General features: G+C 39.2%; 1 protein-coding gene across 1 annotated transcript in view; it reads right to left on the bottom strand.

Moving 5' to 3' along the window:
- parp2 (poly (ADP-ribose) polymerase 2) overlaps positions 1–9,848 on the bottom strand; it is a 74,721-nt gene extending 64,873 nt beyond the window's left edge. The window contains exons 1-6 of the mRNA XM_051922298.1: positions 9,554–9,848; positions 8,967–9,153; positions 8,432–8,568; positions 4,530–4,736; positions 4,127–4,309; positions 1,685–1,755 (exon numbers count right to left, since the gene is read on the bottom strand). Coding sequence (XP_051778258.1) covers positions 1,685–1,755; positions 4,127–4,309; positions 4,530–4,736; positions 8,432–8,568; positions 8,967–9,153; positions 9,554–9,602 — 834 coding nt within the window. The 5' untranslated portion in view covers positions 9,603–9,848. The remainder of the gene's footprint in view (positions 1–1,684; positions 1,756–4,126; positions 4,310–4,529; positions 4,737–8,431; positions 8,569–8,966; positions 9,154–9,553) is intronic.
- Positions 9,849–17,822: the final 7,974 nt, after the last annotated feature.

Genomic DNA, 17,822 nt, shown 5'->3' with positions numbered 1-17,822 from the left:
AAACATGTGCCAGCCAGCTATGTGGGGTCCTTCAGCACCTGTCCATCCCTTCTCTCAAATTGCAAAAGGTTCCTCAGCTATGGAATACATCCTGGGTAGTCATAGTGTCAAAAAATATGCATTACAGTGATCCCAAAGATTTCAGACCAGTTGCTCTGACTTTATAAATCATGGAGACCTTAGAGAGACTGGTCCTAAAACAGCTATGACCCCTGATTTCACAACATCTGGATCATTGGCAGTTTGCCCATCAGACAAATATAGGTGTAAAGGATGCTCTGATTTACAGGCTCCAGAGCCTACTCCGACTTCGACAAAGCCAGCACCACAGTCGGGATAACATTCTTTGATTATTCCAGTTCCTTTAACACCATTCTGCCTTATCAACTGGGGAAAAAGCTCAAGGCTTTGAATCTTGATGCCCTCACAATCTCCTGGATTATGAACTATCTGACCAAAATACATCCGTTTATGAGTCTGAGAGACTGTGTGTCAGAAATGTTGGTGCGTAATACTGGAGGCACCTCTGACAACTATCTTGTCTCCCTTTTTCTTTACCCTCTGCACAACAGACTGCTAAGCACAATAACAATGCTTGCCATCTACAGAAATTTTCAGATGAATCCTCCATCATAGGCTGAATTATTAATGGAGATGAGTCATAGTACAGGAAGGTTTTGGAGGACTTCATCTTGTGGTGCAGGGACAACAACCTGAAACTCAACATTAGCAAAACAAAAAAGAGCTGGTGGTGGACTTCTGGTGGGCCAAGGAGCCACTGAGACCAGTCAACATACAGGAAGAGGACATGGAAGTGGTACAGAGTTACAAATACCAGGGGGTTCACATAATCAACAAAATGGACTGGTCTGACAACACAGTGGTGCTGTACAAGAAGGGCCAAGGCAGATTGTATTTCCTATGGAGACTCTGGTCTTTTGATGTATGCAGCAAACAGCTGAAAAAGTTATACCTCAACTAAGGAGAGTCAAGTTTTTTAATGTATGCAAGCAACTTGCTGGGAAGTTCCATAAGTCCATAGTAACCAATGTGTTGTTTTACACTGCAGTCTCCTGGGGAAGCAACTTAAGCTCAAAAGAAGCATTATCCTGAATAAATTTATCAGGAAAACATGCTCAATCACAAGGCAAACCCTGAACACATTTGAAGCTGTTATGGAAAGGGGGATGGTGGCAAAACTGGATGCCAGTGATAAATATCTTCTCAATGAGGCACTCTAGAAGTCTGCTGGGCAATTCAATACTTCATCCCGATGTATTCATTAAGTTCATTATTAATTATCTGCACAATATACATGTACCAATTGATTAAATTATTAGCCGTATTGTTTATCCTATGAGTATACATATGTTTTTTATTTTATTTCTGCTGCTTTATGCATCTGAATTTACCTACAGGATTAATAACATTTACCTAATCTAATTCAGTACCATACCAAATGATATATATTCCACACCATTGCTGGTACTCAACCTTAATGCATCAAAGTAAAACCCAAGAGAAAAATTGAATGTGTTCCATTCTCAATTACAATCTAGAAACATATAAATCACCTTACCAGCACTTATTTGTACTCTTGGCACAACTACTGGCAAAATTAGCTTACCCCTTTTAAGTTTCAGATGAAGAGGCAATAATATAATACATTCATGGATTTAATTACCTTGCCTACTTTGGTTTTGCATTCAGGATCCACTGGTACTCTCCCTTTTAAAACGACCTTCTTCACAACTTCTGCCAAGATGGAGAAAAAATCCAACACAAGTTGAACCTCTTGAAAAATCAACTTTATAAAATTCACATTCTACAAACAATCTAAAACTTTTAAGACCTTTCTGAAGTAAATAAAGCATGCACAGTGGCCAGGAAGACTACAGACTGGCTTTAGCTTTTAGTTCATGTGGGCAGTTTGAAGCAAGAGCTGAACGTATTGTATTGCCAACAAGCCTCTGAAAGAAATGACTTCTTCTCAAATAGTACAGGAACTTTGCTGTTCCTAAAGTTACTAATATAAGTATTGCTGTTACTGTTCTACTGTGAGTTAAGAATTTCATTGTACACTATATATTTATATAATGACGAACTTGAGCTTGGATGGTTGACAGAAACTAACTACAGAGTGAACAAAACTTTCTTTCATACACTTGTAAAAGATCAGTTTAGCACCACAAATCAAATAAATATGTTCATCTATACAATATACACAAAAGTATAAAAGTCAAACTCTAAATAATGTACACACACAAGGAGGCATGCACTACTCAACTTTATACAGTGCATCTGGAAAGCATTCACAGCGCATCACTTTTTCCACATTGTGTTATGTTACAGCCTTATTCCAAAATGGATTAAATTCATTTTTTCCTCAGAATTCTACACACAATACCCCATAATCCATCCATCCATTTTCCAACCCGCTGAATCCGAACACAGGGTCACTGGGGTCTGCTGAAGCCAATCCCAGCCAACACAGGGCACAAGGCAGGAACCAATCCCAGGCAGGGTGCCAACCCACCGCAGACACCCCATAATGACAACGTGAAAAAAGTTTTTGAGGTTTTTGCAAATTTATTAAAAGTAAAAAATTGAGAAAGCACATATACATAAGTATTCACAGCCTTTGCCATGAAGCTCAAAATTGAGCTCAGGTGCATCCTGTTTCCCCTGATCATCCTTGAGATGTTTCTGCAGCTTCATTGGAGTCCACCTGTGGTAAATTCAGTTGATTGGACATGATTTGGAAAGGCACACACCTGTCTATATAAGGTCCCACAGTTGACAGTTCATGTCAGAGCACAAACCAAGCATGAATTCAAAGGAATTGTCTGTAGACCTCTGAGACAGGATTGTCTCGAGGCACAAATCTAGGGAAAATTACAGAAAAATTTCTGCTGCTTTGAAGGTCCCAATGAGCACAGTGGCCTCCATCATCCATAAGTGGAAGAAATTCAAAACCACCAGGACTCTTCCTAAAGCTGGCCGGCCATCTAAACTGAGCGATCGGGGGAGAAGGGCCTTAGTCAGGGAGGTGACCAAGAACCCGATGGTCAGTCTGTCAGAGCTCCAGAGGTCCTCTGTGGAGAGAGGAGAACCTTCCAGAAGGACAACCATCTCTGCAGCAATCCACCAATCAGGCCTGTATGGTAGAGTGACCAGATGGAAGCCACTCCTTAGTAAACGGCAAAGGCACCTGAAGGACTCTCAGACCACGAGAAAGAAAATTATCTGGTCTGATGAGACAAAGATTGAACTCTTTGGTGTGAATGCCAGGCGTCACGTTTGGAGGAAACCAGGCACCGCTCATCACCAGGCCAATATCATCCCTACAGTGAAGCATGGTGGTGGCAGCATCATGCTGTGGGGATGTTTTTCACCAGCAGGGACTGGGAGACTAGTCAGGATAAAGGGACAGATGACTGCAGCAATGTACAGAGACATCCTGGATGAAAACCTGCTCCAGAGCGCGCTTGACCTCAGACTGGAACGACGGCTCATCTTTCAGCAGGACAACGACCCTAAGCACACAGCCAAGATATCAAAGGAGTGGCTTCAGGACAACTCTGTGAATGTTCTTGAGTGGCCCAGCCAGAGCCCAGACTTGAATGCGATTGAACATCTCTGGAGAGATCTTAAAATGGCTGTGCACCGACGCTTCCCATCCAACCTGATGGAGCTTGAGAGGTGCTGCAAAAAGGAATGGGTGAAATTGGCCAAGGATAGGTGTGCCAAGCTTGTGGCATCATATTCAAAAAGACTTGAGGCTGTAATTGCTGCCAAAGGTGCATCAACAAAGTATTGAGCAAAGGCTGTGAATACTTATGTACATGTGATTTCTCAGTTATTTCATTTTAATAAAATTTGCAAAAACCTCAAGTAAACTTTTTCACGTTGTCATTATGGGGTGTTGTGTGTAGCATTCGGAGGAAAAAAATGAATTTAATCCATTTTGGATTAAGGCCGTAACATAACAAAATGTGGAAAACGTGATGCGCTGTGAATACTTTCCGGATGCACTGTATATAAACACACATATACATACATACATACATACACACACACACAAAATATAGATTTTGGTCATTCATTCAGTGATTGGTTTTACTACCATTCTTATCAGTGTTGCTAACAGGAACAGTAGAGACTCCTCTATTTTTGCCACTTCTTCCAGCAACCTTCTTTTTCTTCTTCGGAGAGGGACCATCGTCTTCTTCATTTTTTGAAGAATCAGAGACAGACACACGGGTAACGCCATCGCCATTCTCACTGGTGGAAATTGGTATCACTGCCACTACAAAAACAGATTGGTCTGATCACACATTTTTTAGAGCTTACATTTACATAAACCAGAGAAGTAGTTCAATTACCAACAACAAGTTGAATGAAAAATCTGAAATAATTTTTTTAACTAATTTGAAATGTACTATAAAGAAAGAATACTTGAAGAATAATTAAAGTAAAATAAATAAGTCTACTTAAATCATTAGCAAACAGTCTAATATTCACCATACCAGACTCCACACGTTGAATTCTCCTTTCAAATTTAGTCTTCTTGTTTACTTGCACCATTTTTACCAAGTCCATTATATACTGATTCCTCTTCAAGGCAAGTGTAAGACTTATCTCATTTTTCTGCAATGCCTGCTCAAGCTGCAAAGATGTCCTAGCCTCATAAGGTATCCATTCTCCATCAGATTCCTCCCACTGCCAGCTAAAATCTTAATTAAATAAGATTTGGTTACTTTCAATATTAGTATTAGTAGTAGTAGTAGTAGTAGTAGTAGCAGTAATGCCTAAGATTAATCCATGTTCTTCCATCTTATCAATGTATGTTAATTTACAGTACGAACTACTATTCCACCTACAGGTGCATTTCAATAAATTACAATATCATCAAAACGTTAATTTATCTCAGTAATTCGATTCAAAAAGTGAAACTCCTATATCACTCTGTGTGTAATGAATCTATATATTTCAAGAGTTTATTTCTTTTCATTTTGCTGATTATGGCTTACAGGTAATGAAAACTCAAAATTCAGTATCTCAGAAAATTAGACTATTACATGAGACCAATAAAAAAAATGATTTTTAATACAGAAATGTTGGCCTACTGAAAAGTATGTCCATGTACACACTCAATACTTGGTCAGGGCTCCTTTTGCATGAATTACTGCATCAATGCAGTGTGGCATGGAGGCAATCAGCCTGTGGCACTGCTAAGGTGTTATGGGAGCCCAGGATATTTTGATAGCAGCCTTCAGCTCGTCTGCATTGTTGGGTCTGGTGCCTCTCATCTTCCACTTAACAATATCTCATAGATTGTCTATGGGGTTTAGGTCAGGTGAGTTTGCTGGCCAATCAGGCCCTGTGATATCATGGTCATTAAACCAGGTATTGATTGGTACTTTTGCTAGTGTGGGCAGGTGCCAAGTCTTGCTGGAAAATGAAATCAGCATAAAGCTTGTCAGCAGAGGGAAGCATGAAGTGCTCTAAAATTTCCTCATAGACAGCTGCACTGACTTTGGACTTGATAAAACACAGTGTACCAACACCAGCAGATGACATGGCTCCACAAATTATCACCGACTATGGAAACTTCTCACTGGACCTCAAGCAACTTAGATTCTGTGCCTCTCCACTCTTCCTCCAGACTCGAGGACCTTGATTTCCAAATGAAATGCAAAATTTACTTTCATCTGAAAAGAGGACTTTGGACCACTGAGCAACAGTCCAATCCGTTTTCCCCTTGGCCCAGGTAAGACGCTTCTGACATTGTCTCTTGTTCAGGAGTGGCTTGACAGAAGTAATGTGACAATTGTAGCCCACGTCCTGAATACATCTGTGTGTGGTGGCTCTTGAAACACTAACTCCGGCCGTAGTCCACTCCATGTAAATCTCCTCCAAATTCTTGAATGGGCTGTGCTTCACAATCCTCTCAAGGCTGCGGTTATCTCTGTTGCTTGTGCACCTTTTTATTCTACATTTTTTCCTGCCACTCAACTTTCTATTAATATGCTTAAATACAGCACTCTGAACAGACAGCTTCTTAAGCAATTACTTTTTGTAGCTTACGCTCCCTTGTGGAGGTTGTCAATGACGGTCTTCTGGACAACTGACAAGTCAGCAGTCTCCCCATGTTTGTGTGGCCTACTGAACCAGACTGAGAGACCATTTAAAGGCTCAGGACACCTTTGCAGGTGTTTTGGGTTAATTAGCTGAGTGGAGTGTGACACCAGGAGTCTACAATATTGAACTTTTTCATAATATTCTAATTTTCTGAATTTTGAGTTTTCATTACCTGTAGTCCTTAATCAGCAAAATGAAAAGAAATAAACTCTTGAAATACAGTTAGGTCCATAAACATTTGGACAGAGACAACTTTTTTTCTAATTTTGGTTCTGTACATTACCACAATGAATTTTAAATGAAACAACTCAGATGCAGTTGAAGTGCAGACTTTCAGCTTTAATTCTGTGGGGTGAACAAAACGATTGCACAAAAATGTGAGGCAACTAAAGCATTTTTTTAACACTATCTCTTCATTTCAGGGGCTCAAAAGTAATTGGACAATTGACTCAAAGGCTATTTCATGGGCAGGTGTGGGCAAGTCCGTCGTTATGTCATTATCAATTAAGCAGATAAAAGACCTGGAGATGATGCTCAGTTGTAAATGGGTCTCCCAAATGGACAACAACCCCAGGCATATATCCAAAGTTGTGGCAAAATGGCTTAAGGACAACAAGGTCAAGGAATTTGGAGTGGCTATCAAAGAGCCCTTTCCTAAATCTGATTGAAAATTTCTGGGCAGAACTGAAAAGGTATGTTCGTGCAAGGAGGCCCACAATCCTGTCCCAGTTAAACCAGTTCTGTCTGGAGGAATGGGACAAAATTCCAAGCAACTTATTGTAAGAAGCTTGTGGAAGGCAACCCTAAACATTTGGCTCAATTTAAACAATTTAAAGGCAATGCTACCAAATATTAACCAAGTGTATGTACACTTTTAACCCACTGTAATTGTGAGAAGGTCAATAAAAAATAAAACTACTCTAGTCTGTGAACATTGTTGGAAAAAAATACTTTCATCCTGCACAAAGTAGATGTTCTAGTTTTAGTATAAAATCCGTGGAGGGCTTATAAAGTTAGTTTTAAAGAGTATGTAAACTTTTGACTTCAACTGTATAATATACGCAACTCACAAGTCAGGGATAACAAAAAAAAAAGTATGCTTACATTTATATTTAATATGCTATACCTGACAAGGTTAGAAATTAACAATTCTATTTTAAAAATGTTGACAAAATTTTGATCAATGTACTTATTAATTTTAAGTAACATTGTCACACAAATGGATATAGCACACATTTACACTTGCAGTGGTTTCATTACATCTTCCGTTTTAAAATAATACCTTCTTTTGAAAAGCATGTTTACAGTATTTGTTGTGACATTTTAATACATTTACAAAATCCGACTTTTTGATAAAAAGTGTTAATAGAGCCATTTTGACAAGAACAAGTCTTCAACAAACATATAATCAAGTTTTGAAAGTCCCTAAAGTACTACCACAGTCCACCAAAATACTTGGCAATTTATTCCAAGTATTTAATGATATGTTATGGAAAAAGATGATCCGCTGTGGCAACCCCTAATGGAAGCAGCCGAAAGATGATGATTTATGGATGTCTGTACGAAGGAAACTTTCAGGCATTTTTTTGGTATATATTACACTGTATTAATCCCCAAGTGGAAACGGTCGTATTGCATTATCTTTGGAGATCAGAGCACGGTCAGATCTCTTCAAGCAGTAACAGGATTAGAACCAGCAACCTTCCAGGTACCACCAGCACAGATCCTTAGCCTCAGAGCCACCACCAGATTAAATACTATCAAGATATAAACCAATATTTACCCTTAACATGTTTTAACCTATGTGTCTTTCATCTGTGTTCTTTAAGAACTCAGTTTAAAATAACAGCTATGATAAAATGGATTGATTCACTTCAGAGCTCTGTCTACCCAAACAGTATGGATTGCAAACCAAGACCGAAGTCTGAACGATCTGAAAGGTAACAGGAGGGCACATGGACACACTCCTAAAATTTTTTACCTATTTAAAATTCCCAATTAACTACGGACAAGGCCAAAAATTTTAAAAAATACTATACTGAATTATTTATATTCCATCATGAAACAATCTTTTAATAACATTTTATATGTGAATTGTAACAATTTATAAACAGCAAAAAAGTAAAGCAACTAATTGTGATGTATCCTAATCTGATCTAAATTTGCCCTGGATATGCCCATTAATTAAATATTAAACCTATTCTTTTTTCTTGATAACTCCACACATTAAAAGAGCCTGAAAACAACCACTATATTTATAATTCTTTTTCTTCTAAATTGTTCTTACATTTGCTGTGCTGTCGAACTGCAATTCTTATTTTCCTTTTGACACCTGACTGTATGTTCTGCTGGGTCATATTCTTCAAATCCACTTTGAGCCCATCTCCGGAGTCAGGTGTCAAACTAACTGAGGACTTCCCACTTCTGAAATGGGTAGAGAAAAAAGGAGTTACTGAAAGGAAACTTACAACTCAGTTTTTAAAGGGTAAGACTCAACCAATACTCTCCAAGCATAACTTTATATTATCTTTTATATCACAGATTATACCTATCCAAGCATAACTTTATATTATCTTTTATATCACAGATTATACCTATCTGTACAGGATTAAATCACAATTATTATGTGTTTTATGGCCTGAGAGAGGACAAATTCAAAAATGTCATTAAAAAAATGTAAGTAACCAGAAACAAAAATGATCAAATGTAGCTTTTTTGCACCAACAAACATGTTTAATTTGTCATTCTGATTTTATTATTAATTTCCTTAGGAGTGCTGGCTGTAACTCTTGTTTCAAGAGTTGAACTAAGCTTTGGCCTACCTGAAGGCATCTGCGATCTGAGAGTTCAAATGATCTGAAAACACACTCCAGTCACCAGGTTCATCTCCTTCCCACTCCCAACGCATACCCGAATTTGACCTGTCGTCGTCATCCTCTTCTTTTATCACGACCAGTGTAGGTTTTACATCTTCATCATCCTCCTTCTTTATCTTACGCTTTTGCCCAGCTTAAATATTAAAAATTGGCAAATTATAAGTATCATATCAGCAGAAGGTTCATGTGTGTACACAAGTTTAAATCTAACCTAGTTAACCTGTCAAAATCTTAATCGCACATCTACAAATCAAAAATCTATACAACTAATACGTAATCAATATTTAATTTACGTACGTTTGTTAATTACATGTTGAAAATTACTATTATACAAACTATATTTTAGTAAGACTGAAATAAGAATACTAAGTTCATTTTTAATATATCAAGTCACAACAACAAGTGGGACAGTTTTTAGTACCATTATGTAAGTAAAACACCTCGTATTTAGTTATTAACTTTTAAGCGCAATTCGATCATCTGCCACATCTTTCATATTCCAACGAGTTGATTAGAGCTTTATACTCCCGCACCTCTAACTGTGGCCGCCTGGCTGCCACTGCGACTACTCCTTCGGGACATCACTTTCTAACGAGTTAAACCAGGACCAGGAAGGCTGTGTTCACGTCGCTACAATAACCGTGACTCCCAGAAAAAGGTCCGTTTACACTACATACGGCGTCACCATCAACGTTCTACAGCTGCAGCATTACTTTAAACCGGCCTCGATTCTGGCAAGTGTGAGAAGAAAAATGTAGCACTGTCTTTAAGAAAGAGCTAGAACCAGTCCAAACCACCTCGTGGGGGAGAAAGGAGGGAAAAGAAAATAAGGAACACGAACGGAGGTATATGGGCGTTACTCACAAAATAGCAGCCAATTATATTTCGATATAGGCGTGTTTAATCCAGAGCTCGCGTGTTGATTGGCCAGACTTACATCATTTTATGGTAACCAGAAACAAACTGTACCGGAATACAACAAAACATTTTAAAGGGGAATTGTACCAAATTGTCTGTGAATCATAAAGCGTTATACAAAAGAACCAAAAGTAAATAGCCCAGAATTTTAAAAAAAATCTAACTTCTAATATGTAACAATCAAATGATGTAATTTTAATTCGCGCTATTTCGTCTTGCGTCATCAACAGAAATAAAAAAAAATCCCAGTCGCACTCGACTTCCCTACGGAAACTTATTAGGGCCACGACAAAGAAAAAAAATACGGACACTGAAGGAAAAAAAACTGTCGACATATTTACTTTATTCTCGACATTTCCACTTTAATCTCGACGTTTATGACGTGATTAAAGTCGACATTTCCACTTTATTCTTGTAGTTTATTTTGTCAGTAGAATGTGGTAAACTAAACTACATCTTAAAATGAATATTTAATTTACTAGATTTTCTGAAAAACCCGTCATAACTAATGTAGCATATTAAATGCTTTGTGTTAAGTGTTTCCTGACCCAGTTGTTAATCGCTACGGGTTTCTTAAACTGACTTCCTTTTGAACTGAGGAGGCGATCGCCGCACAGAATACATTCACTTCATGATATTCCTCCTCTCTGAATATTTAGAATGCTAAGATAAATACTTGATATAATTTTCATGATGAAATGCATTGAAGAATATATTAAACATTCACGGTGGTGTGGCGGTAGTGCTGCTCCCACGTAGTAAGGGGTCCCAAGGTCTACGTTCAGTGTAGAGACCTTTATGGCAGGTGTGACGAGGCTCCAAAAAACTGCATGTATGAATAGGTATCACACAAGTTTAACTTAAATATTGTGTAAATGTTGGGTTCGTGATCTGGTGGTCGGATACACGAACACTGAATTCAATGAATGTTTTTCTGAGCGGGCTTTCTTTATTGCATGCATGCTGTCTCTATCTGATGTACCAAACCCTCAGTTCCTATCCTTCCTTTTTCTTTCTCCACATAACCAATCACCACACCATAAACGTCTTTGTGAAATAAAAACTAGTTATACACTTAGACCACGGAGTGTTCAGAACTTTAAAAAATATTCATTATACGTGTTTAGTTATGCCGTCCATTCAGGGTTGCGCCCATCCCAGCAAGCATCGTGTGCGAGGCAGGAACAAATCTTGAATGGGGCGCCAGCACATTGCAGGGTGAATACGAGAAACACACACTAGGGTCAATATAGCATAACAAAAGCCCACAGCCTACATGACTTTGAAAGGAAACTGAAGCACGCCGAGTAAACCCACCAGAAAAACATGCAAACTCAAGGCAGGGAACACCCGGGACCCCCTTGCTGCAAGGCAGCAGTGCAACCTCCACGCCACCGTGCCCCCACGTGTTTAATACATGCTTTAATGCATTTCATCATGAAAATTATATCAAGTATTTATCTTAGCATTCTGAATGTTCAGGGAGAAGGAATATCATAAAATTAATGTATTCTGTGCGGCGATCGCTGCCTGCGCCGCCTCTTAGTGCAAGAGGAAGTTAGTTTAAGAAGCACATAGCGATTAACATGGCCCGGGAAACACTTAACACAAAGCATTTAATATGCTACATAATTTAAGACGGGGTTTGAGAAAATCTAGTACATGAAATATTAATTTTAAGATGTTTGATTTACCACATTTCTTCACTGTCCGTATTTTTTTTTTCTTCACCGTGGCCCTAATACGTTTCCGTAGGAAAGTCGAGTGTGACTGGGATTTTTTTAAAATTTCTGTTGATGACGCAGGATGAAATAGCACGAATTAAAATTATATCATTTGATTGTTGCATATTAGAAGTTAGATTTTATTTTTAATTCTGGGCTATTTACTTTTGGTTCTTTTGTATAACGTTTTATGATTCACAGACAATTTGGTACAATTCCCCTTTAAAATGTTTTGTTGTATTCAGGTACAGTTTGTTTCTGGTTACCATAAAATAGATGTAAGCCTGACCAATTAACACACCAGCTCTGGATTAGACACACCTAGTAAATAAACTCTAGTAAATTACATACAGGGGGTCCTTGGGTTACAACACAGTTCCGTTCCTACAACAGTGATGTAACCCGAATTTTGGTGTAAGTAGAAGCACACCCTAGCCTAAGTCACTTACCTATCCTAACACATTTGCAAAATCATAATCTAGAACATAAAAACTAAGCCACAGAAAAAGAAAAAGGACATAAATATACTGTACTGTACACTGTACTGTAGTAACAGAAAAAATGACAAAAAATGAGTGTAAAAAAATTACTTACCTTTATTCCTTCTGATCACTTTACAATGTCTAATTTCACTTCCATCGTGATGGCTTTCCTCTTCTTCGAAGCACTACCATCTGAAGACTCTGACTTTCATTTAGGGGCCATGATAAGGGTCAAAAAGTCACCAAACAAAGCAACACAAACTTGTGCTCTGCGTAACCAAACCAGTTCACCAACTCCCTCACTCAAACGCCACGTACTTCTGCCGCGCGCAACCAAACTAGTTTGCCCACGTAGTCTGTAAGTACGACGCTAACACCGTAAGCCGAAACACTCACATCTCAATTTTTTTACGTTTTTATGGGAGTGAGCGTTGTAAACTTGAAACGTCGTATGTCGAGACGTTGTAAGTCGAGGACCCACTGTATTCATTTTAAGATGAAGTTTAGTTTATGATGTTCTAATTTATAGACAAACTACGAAAATAAAGTCAATATGTCAGCTTTAATCTCGACATAAATGTCGAGATTAAAGCGAAAATGTCGAGATTAACATATAGTTTTTTTTTCTTCACTGTGTCCGTATTTTTTTTCTTCACCGTGGCCAGAAGCCATTTGCATTTGATTGGTGTCCCTGGTGTGTGGGTGTGTGTGTGTCCTGCGGTGGGCTGGTGCCCTGCCCTGAGTTTGTTCCTTTCTTGCGCCCTGTGCTAGCTGGGATTGGCTCCAGCAGACCCCCGTTACCCTGTGTTAGGATATAGCAGGTTGGAGAATGACTGACTGACTGACTGGATAAAAAAAGCATTTTGCAAAATTACCCGCCCACCTTGGAAAGTGATGCTTACTTTTCTCTACAGGTTGAATTCTTTCATGTATCATTTATCAAGTAGAACAACACGACACTCTCAAATTCGTTTAATCCCTCCCAGGGAATTCATGGCAGGAAACAGCGGTACAGTATTTCGTAGGCCCTGTTTAGGCAATCAAAAATTTGGTATCTCCAGATAAAAACTGAAGCACAGCGCAGATCGTTTCGGAGTCGATGTTCGAACCTGGGACGAAGGACCAATTTGTGACATAGCGATTCCACTTAAATAGGTGAAAGATTATATTAAAAAGGACACTCCCAGATCTAATTTATTAAAGATGTACCATATACATGATTCTGTTGTGTAAACTATTTTATATAATTACATAGACACGGAGGACCTGCTGGAGTCTAAGTGTCTGGGCTTGCGAGTGTCCTGGATAAAATCCAAGATCCAGGCCTTTAATGACCTCTTAGGCACAACCATCAGCAGTGTGTCTGTCTACGAAGAGAATGTCCACCTTGTCAAGAGGTTTACTTACCTCGGCAGTGACATTCATGTCTCTGGTGACTCTTCCTATGAAGTCAGTAGATGGATTGGGAGAGAATGGAGATCATGAGGTCCCTGGAAAGGGGTGTGTGGCACTCCCGATATCTATGCAAAAGGACAAACATCCCAGTCTTTAGAGTTCTGGTACCTCCTGTCTTGCTATATGGTTGCGAGACATGGACGCTATCAAGTGACCTGAGATGAAAACTGGACTCCTTTGGTACTGTGTCTCTTCTGAGAATCCTTGGGTACTGCTGGTTTGACTTTGTATCGAATGAGTGGTTGCTCATGGAGTCCCAAATGAGGCACATTACCTGCGTTGTGAGGGAGCATCAGTTACAGCACCACGGCAATATGGCGCGACTCCACGACTGCAGTCCGGCTTGCAGGATCCTCATTGTTCAGGACCCGAGTGGCTAGACCAGGCCAAGGGGACGCACACATAACACCTGGCTGCGGCAGACAGAGTGTCATTTCCGAAGGGTGCGACTGGACCACGTGTCTGCCTGAGGGATTGCCAACCAGGATCCCAAGCTGTTTTGTTGTGTGGTGGGTGTGGCAACACTCTGTGCCAGTGCATGCTCCCCAACCTGACCTAGAGGAGGGGGCTGTCTGCCCCTGAAGCATCAGCTGCCGCACAGGGATGCCAGACACCAAATACATACAAAAACTAAACATTTTCTTTGGAATTGTACCAATTATGTTATCTGTGAAACTGTATCTTATCTGCAAAAACTGGGTCTCATTAAAAAATGTAATACCTATTAAATCCTATCACATTTCCTGGTAATTTTTGTTTTCATTTCACAGATTTAAAAGCTCAGTGCTTCAAAACAGTCAGTCATTTTCCAACCCTCTATATCCTAATACAGGGTCACAGGGGTCTGCTGGAGCCAATCTCAGCCAACACAGGGCACAAGGCAGGAACAGACCCCGGGCAGGGTGCCAGCCCACCGCAGGGCCCACACACCAAGCACAATTTTAGGATCGCCAATGCACCTAACCTGCATGTCCAGAGAACCCGGAGAAAACCCATGCAGACACGGGGAGAACATGCAAAATCCACGCAGGGAGGAACCAGGAAGTGAACCCAGGTCTCCTTACTGCAAGGAAGCAGCGCTACCACTGCGCCACCCTGCTTCAAAACAAGTCTGTCAATTTACTAGCTGAGCATTTAATACAAGTATGCAAGAAATGTGTCTCCTGTACATATCATGCACATTGCTTCTGAGGTCTGTTCCATGCCAGTAATACGAGTATGTCAAGCACATCAAATTGTGCACTAATGGATAATATGAGGCCCATATGGGTTAGTACACTGTTACTGATTGTCTGATTGCCAGTTGTGCTGGAAGTGAGCAAAACCTTAAGATAGTTTGGATGTCTATGTTGGGAACCCCTGGTCTAGATAACATGCACCTACATATGAATCAATCATTTTAAATAATGAAAAATGTAACATTTGACATCAACTTATTTCTCTAACACCTTTACCCAAGGTGATATACAGCATTTTAGATGTAATTGGTTACGTTTCTTTTGTTTTTTTTATTTGGAGCACAAGCAGGTGAAGTGACTTGCTCATGGTCATACAGTGTCAGTAGCAGGAAAAGTCACTCAAGTTAAAGCTCCATATCCTGCAAATTCATTGTGGCTCTTGGTATAAAATTTAAATTACATTTTCAGTTTGACAACTGTTAAATGTAAATAACTCTTTTGAGGTACTTTTAGCAAATCACTGGTTAGTAGTTAGGACTTGTCACTTCAAACCCTCAGATTGTGGGTACAGATCCTGCTACTCACACTGTGTGACTATGAACAAGCTGCTTCTCTTGTCTGTGCTCCAGAAAAAACAAAAACAAAGAAAACAAAAATGTAACCCATTGTTTCTCTATTGGGTGGCACAGTGGTAGCGTGTCTGCGTGGGTTTCCTCCAGGTGCACCGGTTTCCTCCCACAGTCCAAAGACATGCAGGTTAGGTGCATTGGCAAATCTAAATTGTCCCTAGTGTGTGCTTGGTGTGTGTGTGTGTGTGTGCACGCACCCTGCCCGGGGTTTGTTTCCTGCCTTTCACCCCATGTTGGCTGGGATTGGCTCCAGCAGACCCCCATGGCTCTGTAGTTAGGATGTAGCGGGTTGGATAATGGATGGATGGATGTTTCTCTATTGTTTTTAGTTGCCTTGGATAAAGGTGTCAACCAAATAAGTAAATGTAAGTCTTTCATTACTTAATATGACTGCTTCAAGTCTAGATGCACATTTGCTAGATCAGACGTTCCCAAACCCACACCCTGGGGTCCCCCACACTGTCCAGATTTTGTTCACTCCCAGCACCCCTGACAATCAGTAACAGTGTGACCATATTGGCACTGAAAGGCACAGAGTTTAAAAAATATGGTGTATTATATTTATGTATTCCTTTTCAGGCTATTTTCAAAAGTAGACAAGCAAACCTTACAAAATAAATATTTTTGACACTTCTGTGGGGCATTACATTCCCTGGGCGGTTCTGTAGAAAATGCTTTCTACTCTAAACATGTTAATGTGATTGCGATCCACCAAGTTCTCATGCTATCCCATTTAGAATATATACTGCTAAAAAAAATTAAAGAATCACTTTTTAATCAGAGTATACCATCACGTCAATGAAACTTCTGGGCTATTGATCTGGCCAGTTAAGTAACAGAGAGGGTTGTTAATCAGTTTCAGGTGCTTTGTTGTTAATGAAATGAAATTAACAACAGGGGCACTAGAGGGGCAACAATGAGATGACCCCCAAAACAGGAATGGTTTAACAGGTGGAGGTCACTGACATTTTTCCCTCCTCATCTTTTCTGACTGTTTTTTCACTAGTTTTGACCGCATGTTGTCTGTTCACAGCAAAATCTTCCACATGCAAGCACCACACCTCAAATCAACTCCTGGCCTTTTATCTGCTTAATTGATAATGACATTATGACGGACTTGCCCACACCTGCCCATGAAATAGCCTTTATGTCAATTGTCCAATTACTTTTGAGCCCCTGAAATGAAGGGATTGTGTTCAAAAAATGCTTTAGTTGCCTCACATTTTTATGCAATCGTTTTGTTCACCCCACTGAATTAAAGCTGAAAGTCTGCACTTCAACTGCATCTGAGTTGTTTCATATAAAATTCATTGTGGTAATGTACAGAACCAAAATTAGAAAAAAAGTTGTCTCTGTCCAAATATTTATGGACCTAACTGTAAGTGCATAATAAACAACAATAGTTTAGCTGCATCAGATATTTGAAATATTAAAATGTGTGCTCTGCGGTGGGCTGGCGCCCTGCCCGGGGTTTGTTCCCTGCCTTGCACCCTGTGTTGGTTGGGATTGGCTCCAGCAGACTCCCATGTCCCTGTAGTTAGGATATAGCAGGTTGGATAATGGATGGATGGAAAATGTGTGCTTCAATTTAAATGTTTCAGGTTTATATATTCTTGATTTTAAAAGAAATGTATTATTTTTCACTCTCTGATAGAGGTCCACAGAGAGCTTAATTCCTTGTAAAGGATTCAAAATTAAAAAATAACGTATTTGTAATCAATGATCTTGAAATTGTCTAAAACAATACCCACAAATGGTCTAAAATTGTCTAAAAGTGAAGGTTTTTGTGTGTATAGGGCCAAAAAGCTTGACATCTTGCATAACTAGATATCAAGATGAGTCGAACAATCTATCATACTGTATGTGGGTTTATTCTTTTACTGGGGAGTCAGAAAGTGCCGTAAAAAAACGACAACAACCTACTGAAATGATACATTTTCTGCTGTAGATATTGAAAGCTAGAGCATCTGTTTTTCTCATTGTTCTTACAGTAGTTGTGTGATTTCTTTGGTTGCTAGACCCAAACAGTTTTCCAGTTTACTTGATATGTGACATAACATTTAGAATTTTAACAGAGGACAAAAAGATTCAACGTATACTGAATACCTTATGGCTTGTAGGGAATGTTTTGTTCATGTGTTTTTTATTATTAAAACAATTTACAATTAAACGAGGAAAACAACACTAAAGATTATTGATTCTTTATAATTCGCGCTTTGAGTACTGAGGAAAGCGCTATATAAATGTAATGAATTATTATTATTATTATAATTAACAGAAACCCTTTTATTCCCTTTTTATACTGTGTGCTATAGTATACTATGTTCTTTAACAAGTCATTCTAAATATTGATCTGTATGGAACTGCAGATTTTAAGATTTTTTTTTTTAAAGTAACTTAATTTACGAAAAGGTGG

The sequence above is a fragment of the Erpetoichthys calabaricus genome, chromosome 2 (genome assembly GCF_900747795.2).
Source record: "Erpetoichthys calabaricus chromosome 2, fErpCal1.3, whole genome shotgun sequence".
Lineage (NCBI taxonomy): Eukaryota > Metazoa > Chordata > Cladistia > Polypteriformes > Polypteridae > Erpetoichthys > Erpetoichthys calabaricus.
This window is presented reverse-complemented; position numbering and strand designations above follow the sequence as displayed.